This window comes from Hipposideros armiger, unplaced genomic scaffold (assembly GCF_001890085.2).
Source record: "Hipposideros armiger isolate ML-2016 unplaced genomic scaffold, ASM189008v1 scaffold_97, whole genome shotgun sequence".
NCBI classification, from domain to species: domain Eukaryota; kingdom Metazoa; phylum Chordata; class Mammalia; order Chiroptera; family Hipposideridae; genus Hipposideros; species Hipposideros armiger.
The window spans coordinates 4,251,373-4,267,796 of NW_017731447.1; the positions used below are offsets into that span (position 1 = coordinate 4,251,373).

Here is a 16,424-nt window from a genome sequence, read left to right on the forward strand (position 1 = left end):
AGCAACTTGTCTGTTCCCCTTCCCCCAATTCCCCAGCACTGTTCCCATCCCCCCACTTACCCAATAAAAATCTTTAAAAAAAAAAACTGACATCTGAAAATGCCATCAAAATTCTCATTAGGTTTATTATTTTCCCTATAAGTTGCTTAACTTCCTTAAAAAAAAAGTCAACTGAAACCACTGCTCTTTTTTCCCTAAACATTAGAACTAAGTGAGAAAAACATAACATTAATTTATCATATTGAGTCACACTGAAAATAAGTGAAATCCCACAACATTCCATCTGCATCAAATGTTCACAACCTGTGATTCTGCATCCATTTCTGCTTTAAAAAACAAAAAGCATATGTCAGTCTCCTAAGAGAGGAAGCAGCAACAGAACCTGGGTATGTATGCATCTCCCCACAAGAAATGAGGAAAAGCTACATGAGCCCAGTAAGAGCTGAATCCCTTTACTTCATTCCTTGTCCCTGAGACTGCAAAAGATTTCCTATAGTATTTAGCTACACACTTCCTTGGAGACACGATATCAGCTGCACCTCCTGCTAGAACCACACCGATAGGGTGAGTAGCTAGCCCACGCTGAGAAGTGTGCGCACAGAGGCCTTACATCCTTACGTGGATTCAAAAACCTGGCCAGTTTTTACTTTTGAAGTCATCAATGGAAACTAAAATTTTCTTATTTCCCAAATTTCACTCTCCAAGTAAACTGGAGCATAGACTCACCAAACCATATGCCCCTTCTACCAGGTAGTGATCACTACCGGCCTCGGAGTCCCCACCTGTATGAACTGAGAGTCACACTGTGCATGAGTTAGCTCCTTCCTGACCTCCGAAGCAGCTACTCTGTTTTTCACCACGACTGGTGTAAGCTTGGCTACAGCTGGCTAGGTGAAGAGCTGCCAGAGGCCAAAGTAAATTCCATGCAGGAATAAAATGCTAACAGAAGTATGAACGCTGACAAGTTCTAGACGCTACTCACTGAGACCTTTTTTCATCCCCTCCACTGGAAGACAGGTACAGGTATCGGAATGTAGTATTTCTATGAAACCCTTCGTAACCCGAAATGGGGTAAAGTGAACAAGCCATTACCATTAATTTATATGGAAAAATTTTTGAGCACTCCCAGACCCAAATTCAATGCACACACAATGCATTTCATTCACCATGATCAAAATGTTTAATTACGTCCAGTTTTACACTAAGCATGACACCATTACAAGGTCTCTTAGGCTTTTCTGATACCTTAGGACACATCTTGCTAACAGATGCACAAAATAAATTAAGATAAAGCACAGATGCTCACAGACACAGTTCAGAGCTACGGCAGCTTGATGCTGAGATGCTGAGCATGGTTCCCGGGAAGGGAGCCTGGTGGGGCCACACTGGCTGCTGGGGGTGCAGCTGCCTCTGTAACGGCTCGTGCACAACAAATCCTGAAGACTATTCTCACTTTTCACCGTTTTTCATAAAAGCGCAAATCCTCTTTGGATTGCTTTCGGTTAGCGAAACAGACAGGTCTTTCGTAAAGCAAAGTGGCAAAACACGAATGTGCAGAAAGCGAGGGATACCTGTAATGACTTTGAGCATATACAGGACTGGATGTCAAGAAGTCAAAAAGCCCTTAGTCTTAGCCCTGTAAGACATATCAACATGACCAAGGGCAGGTATGTTTTTACCAGTCTTCCATTGTTTCGTTATTCAGTGGACTTAATGTCAGCTTTTAATCTCACCAGGGTACCAAACAATAACCACCTCTGCTGCCTTCTACCTTTTATCACCCCAAAACACATATATCACTACTGAGATTAAATCCATTTATGTGGAACAATGAATTACAAGAAATTAAAGAGCTACTGTAAAAACACTGATGATAATCATCAATGGAGACCCCAGGGCCTTTGCACTGGCAATTCCATCTGCCAGGAACACACTTCCCAAATGGCTGGTCCTTTGATGTCCATCAGGTCTCAGGGCAAATACCACGAAAAGCCTTTCCTACTCACCCTATCTAAAGCAGCCACCCCTTCTTTACTCCCAACCACTCTGCCCCATTCCTCTACCTGAAATCACTATCTTCTATTATAATGCTTATTTCTTATTTACTTGTTTATTGTCTGTTTCTTCCATGAACCAGAAGGGCCGGAATCTGGTCTACTTTTTTACCACTGTTTCTCCAATACCCAGAAAGAGCTTGACACAGCAGATGATCAAAAAATATGTGTTCAAGAAAGAAAGGAAACATGATTGCGCATCAATCTACATCCTTAGTTGGTGCATGGCAGGAGCCACTGTTAGCATAACCCAGGGGTCAGCAAACTTTTGAGATAGAAGAGCGGTCAGGGGTTGGCAAACTGCAGCTCACAAGCCACATGCGGCTCTTTGGGTACATACATGCGGCTCTGAAGTAAAATTGAAAATGAAAATAAAACTATCACGGTTTCATCTATAAAACTTGTAAAGGTTATTATTCACATACTGGTGATTATGTAAAAATATATTTATGGCTCTCGAATAATTTTTAAATTGTTGTGAAGGACCGGATTGGCTCTTCCAGGGGTTGGCAAACTTTTGCGACAGAACGTACCCAAAGAGCCGCATGTGGCTCGCGAGCCGCAGTTTGCATAACCTGAGCCAGATGGATGCTTACTTTTCACACGGAAAAAAATAACAGAATGCCTTTAAGCTGTAGTCAAAAGTTAGTGCTCCTTTACTTACAACCTTGATTGAAAGTTACCATGTTCACCTGCTGGGTAGTAGACAATTTTATTATTGCAGGGAAAAGTTTTACATCATGTTCTACCTACTTTGCAAATGGCTCTATAAAATATTGTTATTCAGCTACCTTGTCCTTTTGAGTAGAATAAGGGTACCTGAATAACTTAGGAAAGTTTGTTTTCCTTTCATAGTCTGCATGAGCTAAGTGCACGTAGGACAGAGCAGGTCTGTCCCCACGACGCTCTGGACAGACACATACTTCCCAGTTCAGAAGCCTAAGAAATACTTAACTAAAATCGAAACTATACGTAGCATTTCCTACACTGGAGAAACTTCCACTAAGCTGCTCACCAGGAAGTCTACATCCCGCTTTACAACAACCTGGCAGCACAACTCCTGTCCAAGGACAAAATCATGACCATTTCTTTCCTCCTTTAGGTGCCCCTCTGCCTTGGGCACCTAATGAGAAGCAGGGCTCTTAGCCTAAAACCAAAGACGGGCAAAAGGATTTCTTTCCCCTTTGGAGGCAATTAAATGAATGGGTGACATGGGAGCTGGGATTTGGCCTGTCCTCCCTTAGGCCTTCCACCCATAAGCAGGATAAGATATGCTGCTGCCATGCTGCTTCCTCCTGATAAGCACAGAAGATTCAAGAACTGGGGCCAATTCATTCTGCTGCTGTGAAAGCAGCCCGTGGGCTCCAGATTGAAAAGACATACAAACTTAGCAAGTTGGATGGGAAAGTAAGAGTGAGAAGACATAAAAAAGGGCTCTATCCCCACAACAGAAAGCAACTCAGGTCAGTAAAACCAGAGAAAATCACCATCATTATGTAGCTGCTTTAGTGGGGTGACTGAATTTTATACTAAGTACCCCAAGACTTCTCCCAACCTTGTCTATTTAACATGTGCTGACAACATTCTGTTGCAGCAAAACAAGGTCTAGATAATTAGTCCAAGAAACCCAGAGTTAGAATCATTCAGTTTTGGAAAAAAAACAAAAAACAGAATCTGATTTGACAGACATTTACTTTTCCAGGTTGTAGTTTGTCTGCCCACATACTTACCAATCTCATCCCAACTCAGAAAACATAAATCCACCTTCAGTTTTTCCATCATTACCACCTTTTCAGTAACAGTTCCAAAAATGCTTGTGTCAACTTCCTGCCCACTTCCTCCTTAAACATTCCGGAACCAAGTCTGTCTTCGCTTCCACTCAATAGCAGACAGCCTCTACCATCACCATCATTTTTAAAAAACTGGTCAAATGCAAAGATTTTTTTACAACTTGATTCCCAAGTTTAACCTTAAAAAAAGTAACGCAGGACTTACTAAAATTGCAAGGCAAAACCCAGAAGAAACTCGCACCTTCCATGGCCCTATAGCCTGTTCTTTTGGCAAAAAAGAGGAAGGACTATTCCTCTTCACTGCAGCAAACCTCAATCCTAGACCATTTCAGACCTTGGGGTCTGCCTGAGTCCAAACAAATCCAGAGCGTTCACCCTGAAAAGCATGCCTCTGGCTAGTCAAGAGTTCCCGTTTCTGCCCCTCTTCCAAACAGCAGAAAAGCAGCGACTACTGTCTTCCTATTCATCAAACTATTTCTTTCTCACTTTCCTCTGTCATAGAGCTCCATCTTCCTTTGGAGAGTTCTTTCTTACGAAGCAGTTCCTAGTACCACTGGAAACGATTACTGTCCAGGAAAATACAACTTTGCTTAGCAAAAGAGCTCCACACAGAGCAATTTGCCAGTGGTCGATTTTTCATTCCAGACAAGGCTTCTAAGCCTGGCACGAATCTGCCTGTGCACAGCTCTGCTCTTCACCCCACTTCCCTCCCCTAATCCCTGCCTGGAAATCACCGCCCCCCCCCCCCTGCAGTGTGGTCACAAACAGCAGTATAGGCTACTCAATCATTTAATTTGAAAAGCCTCTTGCCAGACTCAAATGTGTCTTCCACGCTACAGCCCTATGCACAGGATGACCAGAAGCACACCAGATGAAGTCACTCACCACAGCAGCAGTTCCCAGACAGGACAGGAATAACATCTAACCTTTCTTCAGCTCAATTACAGTCAGCTTCACTTTCCTGCAATTTTGCGGCCATGCATCACTGGCCCCGCCCTTCACATTACAAAGCGGTGCCCTGGAGTCAGAGGCATCATAGCATGATGCTGAAGAGCATGTGCTCTGGCAGGCAGGCCTGGGTTCCAGTCCCAGCTCTGCCTCTTAACCCATAAAAAGTGCCTGCCCTTGGGTAAACTATTTATTCTTTCTAAACCTCAGATTACACATCTGTAAAATGTAGTGGGTAATCCTATCTACTTGTTAGGTATTATTAATGAAATGATATAAGCAGACTACTCAGCACAAGACCTGACCCTTAATAAACAAGTGATTGTCAATATTCAATATCCATAGGGGTAATCCGTGGGCAAGCATGGACACCTCATAGAACCCAGATGCCCTGGAAGCCTCCAGCACTGGGAGAAGCAAAAATATATTCAGCCTCATTCCACTCCCACCTCCTAAATGAGAGAAGCCTTAGCAAAGGAAAAAACTCAGAAAGATCCACACAGTGTTGCCCATCCAACCACCAGACAACCAAGCCAGGCATTGCTCCTATGGTGAACGGAAAGAAAGATCACTGCTACTGAACCAGGAGCCACTTCAGGATGATCCTTTCATGGGTCAGGTCAATATTTTAACAAGGGGAAAATGTGTGGACCTTAGAAAGTCCCTTCTCATTCAGTTTCTGATAAATTCTGACTCTTCATTTATGTATTAAAAAAAAAAAACGAGGAAATGCAATATTGAAAATCCTAAGGATCTCAGCTGGTGGCAGATTATTACCTAAGAAGTGAATGAATACCTGAGAATTGGGGGGTGGGGAGATCTTGAAATCTAATTTACACACACACAAACTGAATGACATTTTAGTGCTGTGAAAGACGATGAGCCAAGAAAATAGAATGTTTTTTCAACTTTCTACAAGAGCAAAAAACTGTGGAGCTTTGGGAGAAATTGTCATTTGCTGTTCCAGATGGAAAAGTCAAACCTGCAGTCTGAAATAAAATACAGAAGTTTGTGGTCTTCACAACCAGAAAATCTGGTAACAACCAAGAAATGTCAGGTTCCATGATTTGGGAGAATTAGGGGTGAGGACAAAAGAGGGGACATGTGATAAAGAGAATTTATACTATAAAACTATCGTGGAGCTGGGGATACATTTTTTAAAATGAACTTTTCCAAGGTTCTGAATTCAAAATTCGATGTAGGGAGTGGGGGGATATAAAATCTGGCAGAATCTATAGTGTTAGAGACGAAGACTGGGAATCAGAACACTTGGGCTCTGGTGCTGGCTCCAACCCAAACCACCATGTGACCTTAGGCAAGTCACTGTAAGGGGTGGGGGGACAATAATGATCGCTAAGATTCCTAACCGGTCCAACATGCTAAGGGTCAAAAGGAGAGAGTAGTACAAAATCGGGAGCTCTCAGGCTTGACTTCACACAGAGGTGGAGAGGAAACGACAGGAAATGAGGGCCAGAGAGCGAGGAAACTTGGAGTAAGTAACTGAGCGTCGGTGGAAACAGAAAAGCTTCAAGATGGCCAAGTACTCCTAGGAAGAACGGATGTCAGGGTCTGGAAAAACTGCAAACTGCTCAGCAAATGTCAAAATGGACAGAAGGACGGGGGATGGGGAGGAAAGCGGACAGATATCAACGAGTTATCTCCGTTAATCAATCAATAGTCGGTCTGTCCTGGTAAACAGCCAGGAGATCTGAGTGCCGCGACCACGGAAATCACTGTGACCCCTGGTGCCAGGGTATCCGGGAGGCAAAATACCAAGGGGAGTCCGTGTCAGATTCCTTTTAGGGAGGAGATTCCGAGAATGGGTGAAAAGTGAAGGGGGCAGAGAAAAGGGGATCTGGGAGACTATGCAAGCTGGCGGGAGGATAAGAGAAGCAAGCGCCAGACTCCCGCCCGGTGGCGGGTGGCGGGGTCGGTATCCGGGGCCCCGTTCTCACCATCTTGACAATGCCCCGCTGCACGGTGGGGACCGCGGGTCCCCCGGAGGAGCCGCCGCTCTGCGCGGAGGAGGCCATGTGTAGAGATGGAAAGACAGCGAGTAAAGCGGCGGGCCGGCTTGGAGGTGTCAATGTGGGTGTCGGTGTTGGTGAGAGGTCCCCGCGGCGAGAACCGGGCGGACGATGGGCTGCGGGCGATGGACTGGACGGACGCGCAGGGCGCTCACAAGAGCAGCAGCGGGACTGGGAGTGAAAAAGGAGACGCGATCTCCGCCGCCGCCACACGTTCTACTCGCCGCGCAAGCGTGCCAGAGCGCCACCGCCCTCCGGCCAATTAGCGCTCAGAGCCGGCCGGACCTCAAGCCAATAGGCACCCTTCTTGCGAAGCCCCGCCCTTTGGTCCCAAAACGGGTGGCGAGCTCCAGGAAGCGCTGAAAGAGCTGATTTGCGGTGACGGGCTGAGTCTGGGGCGGGACTTCCGGGGCAGCCTAGTTGGTGGTGTCGGGAGGTGTAGTGAGAAGGAAAGGACACGTCAGCATCTGGCTGAGGGGCGCGGGAGGCCACGGGAGCCCCAGGGGTAGGGCCAGCCTCGCCCACCAGCCTGACCCCGCCCATGGAGCCCCGCCCCGCGGGTAGCCGGGGATCCCACGTGGACGCCTGCGTTTTTGGAGGGCGCAACGGGACTGGGAACTAGCAGCTTAAGAGGCCGAGTCCTGGAGGGATCTGAGCACTGGCTGCACACCGACTTCCGACATTTTACTTCAGCTAAAAGTGTGGGGAGAACTTGGGAAAGTCTGAGCATCATGAAACCTTTTATCGATGTTGGCCTTGACATGGACCGCGGCCGCGCTTCCTCCCTGTAGTCCGGAGTATATCTCGGTCATATTTGTGTCGCCAGTGTCTAGCATTTGTAAGGCACTCATTGATGTTTGTTGATGGAAGGAATACACCTCTTTTAGGAGGTGACATGTCCTGTACGCTAAGGAGAACAACCCTAGTTCTCGGGGCTCTTCCCGCGCTGGTGAAGTCCCGCGCTCGCCGCTACGTGCTCTCCCTGAGCCGGGAGGAGGCAGTGCTTTGAGCCGGAGGGTTGAGCTTTAGTGCCTTCAGCCGCCCATTCCCAGCCCCTCACCTAACCCTAGTCTCTTGAATCAAGAGATGGCGGGAGGCAGGGCATACCAATGTTTAGAGACAACTAATATTCGTCGAATGCCCACGACGGAGCCAAGGATCTTACATATTATGCCATTTAATCTTCAAACCTGGCTCTGCACGGAGGACACCCCTTACCCTGTAGCTCTTTTGAGTGAAGGTCGGTTGCTAATTCTCCCACACGTCACATGTCCCAGGGTCAAGTTCTGGAGTCAGCATTTCCATCGCACAGGTCACAATATGGTAGCTGGTTACCATCGGAGCAAACAAGTGAGAGAGCAAGAGAGGACAAGCCAGGAGAGTCTTTTTTTTGTTTTGTTTTTTAAGATTTTATTGGGGAATTGTGAGAGGAAACAGCATTGGGGAGTTGGGGAAGGGGAACAGACAAGTTGCTGTCCTTTTGTTCTTCAGTCTAGTTGTGAAGGATGTTGCTTTACTGGCCCATGTTGGTATTATCATGGCGCTGTTCCCAGGTGAGGCAGTTGGTCCTCAGCCATTGGACGGCAGGTGACTCACCACAGCAACTGCTCACACTGGCAGTGGGCGGTTCATGGTAGCTTAAGGCAGCCCACTGCAGCCCCACTGCACTGGCGGCAGCCCAGCTCCAGGTCGAGCTGTTGTTCACCATCTTAGCTGTAGAGGGTGCAGCGTCACTGGCCCATGTGGGATCTGAACCGGGGCCCTGCTGCTCAGAGCTCACGCTCCCAAGCCAGCTCTTAACCAACAAGCCTCTCGGCCGGCCCCAGAGTCTTTTTAAATCTAATCTCAGAAGTAGCGCCCCATCACTTTGCCATATTCTCTATTCATTAGAAGAGTCATTAGGTCCTGCCCACACTGAAGGAGAGGGGATTGGGGGACTGGGGGGGTGGAGAGGGGAGGTGGATGAATACCTGAAAGGGAGATCATTGGAGATGATCTTAGAGGCTGCCCATCACATGCTGTTCTGGAAGTAGAATTCAAAGTCCCTGGAACTCGCTAACTTCTTTTTATCTACTCCCTTCTGCTGGGAATGTCTTCTGTTTCCTCAGTCACTTTGATCTCCCAACTCCATTGGGTGTGGGTTGTTTGTTTAAATAAGGCTTTATTTTTTAGAGCTGTTTTAGGTTCACAGCCATATTGAGGGGAAGGTACAGAGATGTCCCCCATACTCGCCCATACAAACACACACGCACAGCCTTCCCATTATCAACATCCCCCCACCAGATAGTACATTGGTTACAGTTGAAGAACTCACATTCACATGTCATAGTCACCCAAAGTCCATAGTTTACATTAGGGTTTACACTTGGTGTTGTATATTCTCTGGGTTTGTACAAATGTATAATGACATGTATTCATCATTATGGTATCATACAGAGTATCTTCACTGCCCTGAAAATCAATCAGCCTGTTTTAAGCCTTCTTTGTTTTCCTCTTAACTCCAACTCCACCGTTTCCCACGCTCTCAAATAGTGATAAGGCCTCCTACCTCAGAGAGATAATAAAAGCCATCAAATACTCCCTCTGTTTTCCACCACCAAATCTATCAACTTATCTTCCTTCTCATACCTCTCTTCTTCTCCATTATTACAAAGAAAAAACTTCCTCCTTCTGCTTAGGCTAAACTCTCCATCTTTGTTCTGGACCCACACCCTCTACCTTCTCAAAGACTCTTCTAATAAATAATTCCCTCTCCTGTTTATTTATATAGCCTCTCAGCTTATCCTGGCTTCTTCTCATTACCATTTAAATATTATCAAATGTCTTGCATAAAAAATAAATTAATAAATCTTCCCTTTACTCCACATCCCTCTCCAGAGAGCTCTCCCCACTTCACAAGCAAATCCTCTTGGTGAAATTCTTTGTTGCCTCCACACCCTCCCCCTGCATTCAGTCCTCAGGCCACTGCACTCTGACTGTTGCTGAGAATGTTTACCGAAACTGTTTTCTCCAAGGTCACACATGACTGCTGGGTGACCCCATTCAGTAGACACTTTTCACACTTCACTTTGCTGAGCTCTCCCTAGCATTTGACACATTTGCTCTTTGAAATGCCTTTTTCCTCCCCATACTCCTTCTATTCCTCCCATCTTTCTGGTGGCTCCTCCTCATCTCCATCGTAATGACTCTTCTGTTGCCTGCCCCTTAATAGTGAGTTCCTTTGGGCTCTTCTCAAAGCATCTTTTCTAATTTGAAACATTCTTCTTAAGACATCTTATCCATTCCCATGGCTGCATGCTAATGAGTCCCAAATATATAGTGCCTATCAAAATCTCTCTCTTGAGTTCCAGATGTATATATCCAGTGATACTCAAGATACCTGACCATGGCTGTCACCTGGAAAATTCAAATTCAACATGGCTCACAAGGGACTTATCTTTCCTCCCCAACCTGCTCTTCCCTAGTATGTGTCTCAGCCCAAATAATGACACCAAAAGCTACCCAGGTGCAAGCCAGAAATCTGGAGATCCTCAGGGACTCCCCGTCTTCCTCATTCCCCAGTTCTTAGCCAATCTCTGAAATCTGTTAGATCTACAGCAGCGAAGTCAAGCACACAGGCCCTGGAACCAGACTGCCTGGGTTTACATTCCAAGACTGTATAACCTTGACTAGGTTATGTAGTATCTCTGTTCCATGGGTTTCTCATCTGTAAAATAAAAGTTTCATATGTTAAAGCCCACACCCCCATATTTGGAGACAGGGCCTTTATGGAGGTGATTAAAGTTAAATGAGGTCATAAGAGTGGGGCCCTAATCTGATAGGATTGGTGTCCTTATAAAAAGAGGAAGAGGGACCATCAGATATCGTCCTCTCTCCCTCTCTCCCTCTCTCTCTCCCTCTCTCTCTCTCTCTCTCTCTCTCTCTCTCTCTCATCTCCATGTACACAGAGGAAGGCCATGTGAAGACACAGCAAAAAGGTGGTGTCTGCAAGCCAGAAAGAGAAGCCTCACTAGAAACCAACCCTAGTACCTTGATCTTGGACTTCAACCCTCCATAAGTTTCTGTTTTCTAGGACACCCTGTATCTTTTTATGGCAGTCTGAGTTGAATAATACAGAGTTTCACTGTATGTTCAGAAAAGAAAGGCCTCACAAACTCAGGTTGTCTGGCTCAGCCCTATCCAAGAGAACTTTCTGCAGTGATTGAATGTTCTATATATATTCTGTTCAACACAGTAGCCTCCAGCCACATGTGGCTAATGAGCACTTGAAATGTGGCGAGTACAACTGAGGAACTGAATTTTTAATAGTGTTTAATTTTAATTAATTTAAATTAAGTCTAAATAACCACACAAGGATAATGACTAATGTATTACACAACATTGCTCTAGGTGATGAAACTTGAATCCTGCTGTCATATTTAATCCCATAATGTTCTATATAGCTTTTCAAGTTATTTCTGTATGCCTCATGCAGTCCCAATTTGTTTAAAATGCATGATGGCATAAGGCATTATGTTTTAAAAATCTTAAGAAACAACAACAAAAAAATTTATAACATAAAAAGTGGAATTCAAACTCTTGTTTTAAAAAAAGAAAAGAAAAGCAATGTATCCTGTGCTTGTGACTTAGACATTATTTCTCAGATTTCACAGCAGAACAAAATTCATATCAACCTAAGAAAGATAATGCATTTTTCCCAATTTTCCCAATCTATACAGTTAGTCAATGCAAAGGATTTATTTATATAACTATATGATTTGGGTAATGATTATAAAACTTAGTTAATAGATCAACTTTGTACCTTGTGCTGTTGTCATTTAATAGCAAGACCAACTTTCATTCTATTCTCCTGAAAGCCATTAATTAATGCCTCTGGCTTCTCAGTAGCCTTAGATAATTATATATTGATTTGCTCCTGCTACAGCCATCAGCTTTAACCACTGTCGAGTTTTGTCATGTTGGACCCTGCCTGCCATACTCAAGTCTCTAAAAAAAAAGGCATAGGGAAATTTCCCACCAGTGGTGCCACCTTTATCGCAGGGTAGCAGGTTGTTCCGAATGTCTGTCTCCTCTCTGCAAACTGAGATGATCAAGCTGAGATGAAACCTGAGGATTCCTTTCTCTCTAGCCCCTGAAGTCAGTGGCTAGCAAACTCAGAGGCAGGAACATTTCAGCAAGTAATAGCAACCCAGATTAACCATGGAATAAACACATGTGTTTTCTTTCACAGCTCAAGAGGTTGGAGATATTTGTTTACAGGCTCAACCATTGCAGGGCAGGCATCTCTGCAATTCTCTTGTTTTTTCCCTTGTCATTGCAAAATAGTTGCTTCAGCTCCGGACATCTTAGGAAGAAGGAAAAAGAAGAGGAAAAAACTAGTACAATAAATATTGGCCCAATTTTATCAGGAAAGCAAAAGCCTTCCCAGAAGTCCTGCGCACTGGGCCTCTTCTTTGCTTCTCTTCCCATTCTGTCCTTCCTAGAACTCTGGCCTATTTTTAAGCCCCATTGCTTCTCTCCAGGAAAATTCCTGTCTCCTCATTCTCTCCAGACTAACCAAGCCAAAAGCAGTGAGCCTGGGTTTCATCTCTGCTGCCTCCAGGCTAGGGCCCTCATTACCAAGTCTTCTCCTAGAGGCCCTGCTTCCATGAAGGCGAGGTAACGGGGACTTCCTCCGAGTCTCTACCTTCTCCTACCTGTCCACTGGAGGACAGAACCTGTGTTACTCACACTGTGAACCCAGCAGTTCTGGCCACATTAGAAAATTCACCTAAATACACTCCAGGCTTCCTGTCCCTGAGTTTTGACTCTTCCAACTTCCTCCGCTTGGAATGACCTTCAGTTCAGTACACATACAGATTTTTCCATAAAATCTTCTGACACAGCTGCAATCAGAAGTGACTCCTCCCTCCTCCGCATCCCCAGGCCCCTCGGTTTAAACCTTTCTGATGCTGTTGCACGACACTCTCCCTGTGTCATAGTTATTTGTGTAACGGCTGAACTAGCCTGGGAACTTTTTGACAACAAGCTCCTATGAGTCTTGTTAATTTTTGTGTTCCCTATAGGCCTGGCACTGCCTTGTAAAGAATAAGCACTCAATAAGTGTGTTTTGAATTACAATTGAAGTATTTAGTGTGTTCGAATGACTGAGATGACTTATTCGCCTTCTCTTTTCTTTCCACATATCCACCACATATCCTTTGTGTCTTCCAGATATTGAAACTGAGAATTTTGGGGGTGTTTAGGGTTGGCATTAGGAATTATAGTGGGGGGGTGATTATCATTGGACTGGTCCAGACATAGGATAGTTCGTCGGAAACATGAATTTCAGTTAACTCCTGCCAACAATTGTCTGTGTTTCCCCTCTTCTTGATCCCTGGCAACCACACATATCTTAACTGTTGCTTCCCCCTTGTATTAGATAGCGTGGGCCAGCTGCAGAAACAAAAGAACCAACCATTATTCAGTGTCTTAAATACTGTAGAGGTGAAGTTCTCTCTCACATAACAGCCCAGGACGGGGACTGGCCTCATGTAATCATCCAAAGACCCAGGCTGGTGGCAGCTCTTCCATCCATTAACAGGAATTTTAATAGAGCAGCCCTCCTTTAATCAAGAGCTAAGGAAGAGGAATCATGTAATGATGCAGAAACATTTTGAGGAGGAGAAGAAAGACTTCGAAATGGTCACATTGGACATTCTCAGTCTTCTACATATCATAGGAGGACTCAGAATACAGAAGACAGGATGAGTCCCTATAGAAGCAGTGACCCCAGGATTGAAGACGAGGCTCTTTCCGGGGTGAGCAGAGGCCTGGAATAGCCAGGAGCTAAGGCCAAACTAAGACCAGGATTCTGCAGTGAGGCGGCATGGTCCCCACTGGGACAGCTGTCAGGGCTGAGGGGCCACAGCAACCAAGAGGAAGCAAGGCAAGAGACCAGGACCTGGGGCAGCAGTGACAGCGGGGAATGTAGGAGCGCGGTGAGGACTGGGAACTGAAAGGCCAGGGGAAAGGAGTGCCACTGTTCAATGACCTGAGTCCAGGCAGATGGGTCATTTGCTGGGAGTGAAAGGCCAGGGGTGGAGCTAAGGTAAGAGGCCAGGGGTCAGGTGGCAGCTTGAAGGGGCACGCAGTCTGGTCAAGGCAGACTTCAGGGCGACCCATGCTCTTTCTGCAGGCACCCTTTTCTGAATCTCCTCCAGCTTAACTCCCCCAAAGGAGAACTATTTCAGGTGGAAGAACACTCCGTTTCAGCCACATCACATAAACACCACAGACACATTTTGACGTCAGGAAAAAAATCTCTCTTTCCTCTTTACCCAAGTCTTTGTTTCATGTATTCGAGAGTGGCACAAATTCCAGTAAGAAATGATTTTATGAAAAGGCAAGATAATTCTAAAATTATACTACAATCTATTGTTCAGTGGAGAGCAGTTAACAGAATTTGCTCTCTTAAGAGTGCTTCAGAGGATAGGTTGTTGCTTGATGTTGCAATTGAAACAGGCTAAACAACCTTAGAGTTATGTGATGTTTACATGCTTTTTTCAAAGAAAAGCTTTTTCCAATACAGGGCGTTTGAGTTGTTTCCTTCTGCCTCTAGCTCTGTCCCTGCAACAAGGAACAAAATGGACAAAAACAAGGAGTAAAGATGGCCTCAGAAATAGCTCTCGACACAGCTGTTTTTTTGTTGTTGTTTTTTACAAAGTGACCTCCCCTTAAGAGGTCGAATCTAAGGCCCTTCTCTTGAATCCAGGTGGGTCTTAGCTCTGCCTCGGCCAATAGAGTACAGCAAAAGTGACTTACCTCACTTCATAAATATGCCCTATACTCCCCTTGTTTTTTTGAGATCCTTGCACTTGGAACCCAGCCACCATACTGCAAGAACACCCAAGCTACCACGTGGCGAGCCTGTATTCAGGTGTTTAGGCCCCAAGCCCCAGCTGAATTCTTGGCCAATAGCCGGTATCAACAGCCAGATGTATGAGAGAAAAAACCTTTTGAGGATTCCAGCCCCTCATTATTGAATTACAGCTTTTGAGTCTTCCCAGCAGAGGCCACAGACATTGTGGAGCTGAGACAAGCAATTTCCTTTCTCTGAACTCCTGACCCATTGAATCCATGAGCATAACAAAATGCTGGTGGTTTTATGCCTCTACATTTAGAGTAGTTTAATACACAGCAATAGTGTCTGGCGCTAGGTTATGTCCAGTTTTTTAGCTATTAGAAGTAAACATTCAGAGCATGCATTTCTTTGGGGAATGTATTAGGGTCATAGGTTATGAATATCTTCAACTTTGGCAGATAATGCCAAACTTTTTCCAAAGTGGTTGTACCAATTTTTCCAAAGTGGTTGTACCCTTCTGCAGAAAGTACTTGGGACTTCTAGTTGTTTCACATCCTCACCGGTATTTGATATTGTCAGTCTTTTTAAATTCCAGCCATTTGGGGTGAATATATAGTAGTATCTCATTCTTGTCTTAATTTGCATTTCCCTGATTTCTAATAAGGTTGACTAGTTAAAAATATGTGCATCCAGCATTTAGTCACAAAGATATTCTCCCATATTATCTTCTAGGAGCTTTATTAGATTGCCTTTCATATTAATAGCAACAATTCTGGGACGTACCGCAGTGTCATTTCAGCTGTCTTCCCTCAGTCATATTTTGGGATTGTAACCATTTGTATGCTATCCTCATCCAAAATGAGGTAGGAAAGTAACAGAGGATCTAACCCTGGAATACTCTCCTCCTCCCAGAGCTTAGAAATTCTGAACTGTAAAACAAGTGACAAAATAAAAATTCTAAGGCCTTAGAAGAGCAAGCCTTTTTCTTCTTCTAGCAGCCTAATCCAACTAAATCATTTGGGACCCAACCTCCACAGAAGAGGTCACCCAGCCACTCTGTTCTCTCCATCTCAGACCTCTCTTCCTTTCTCATTGTAAAAGCCAAGTAAGCATAAACTTTTTCACTCCCATCTGGCCCTTGTGGCCAGGACAAGGTTACTGTTAAAATGCACTAACATACTTGTATTTGACAGTAAATCTGGGAATCCAGAGTTCAGGGAAGACATTTCTCTTAATCACCTTACCAGCTGGAAGGGGAGCTTGGCGTTTCAGAGCACTCGCAGCTGCCATGTCTTTCCTAAGTCTGCATCTTCTTCGCCCCTTTGACCTGATGCTGACTCCCCTGCCAATGACACTGCTGCTGAAGGGAGCCTGGGTTACGGGCAATTAACGGCGGTGCCCCTACCAAACGCAAAGCGCTGAGCAGGCTGCAGGGGGAGCCCACGCGCAGACCCCCGCTGGCCGCCTTGCTCCTCCAGGTCCCAGGTGACTGAACCTCGTGTGGCTGAGGTCAAACAGCTTTGCACCGTTTGGTTGGAACAATTATTATTGTACATTAAATTACGAGAAATATGAAGAAAACTAAGAGAAAGAACTCAAAGTACAAGGAGACGAGAGAAAAACAGACATAGTGAGTGGAGGAAGCCAGGGCTGCAGTGAACCGTCTAAATGCTGGAGACGGGGAGAAGAGAAGAGAATCAGGGAATTAATAGAGGCTTCCCTAAACAGCAGTGTTGCTCTGTCTTCCAGGAGAGAGAGAGAG

At 45.2% G+C, this 16,424-nt stretch overlaps 1 protein-coding gene across 1 annotated transcript in view; it reads right to left on the reverse strand.

Annotated features, from left to right (window-relative positions):
* SND1 (staphylococcal nuclease and tudor domain containing 1) overlaps positions 1 to 7,029 on the reverse strand; it is a 442,168-nt gene extending 435,139 nt beyond the window's left edge. Inside the window, exon 1 of the mRNA XM_019646123.1 lies at positions 6,748 to 7,029. Within this exon, the coding sequence (XP_019501668.1) occupies positions 6,748 to 6,825 (78 nt within the window). The 5' untranslated portion in view covers positions 6,826 to 7,029. The remainder of the gene's footprint in view (positions 1 to 6,747) is intronic.
* Between the last annotated feature and the right edge of the window lie 9,395 nt (positions 7,030 to 16,424).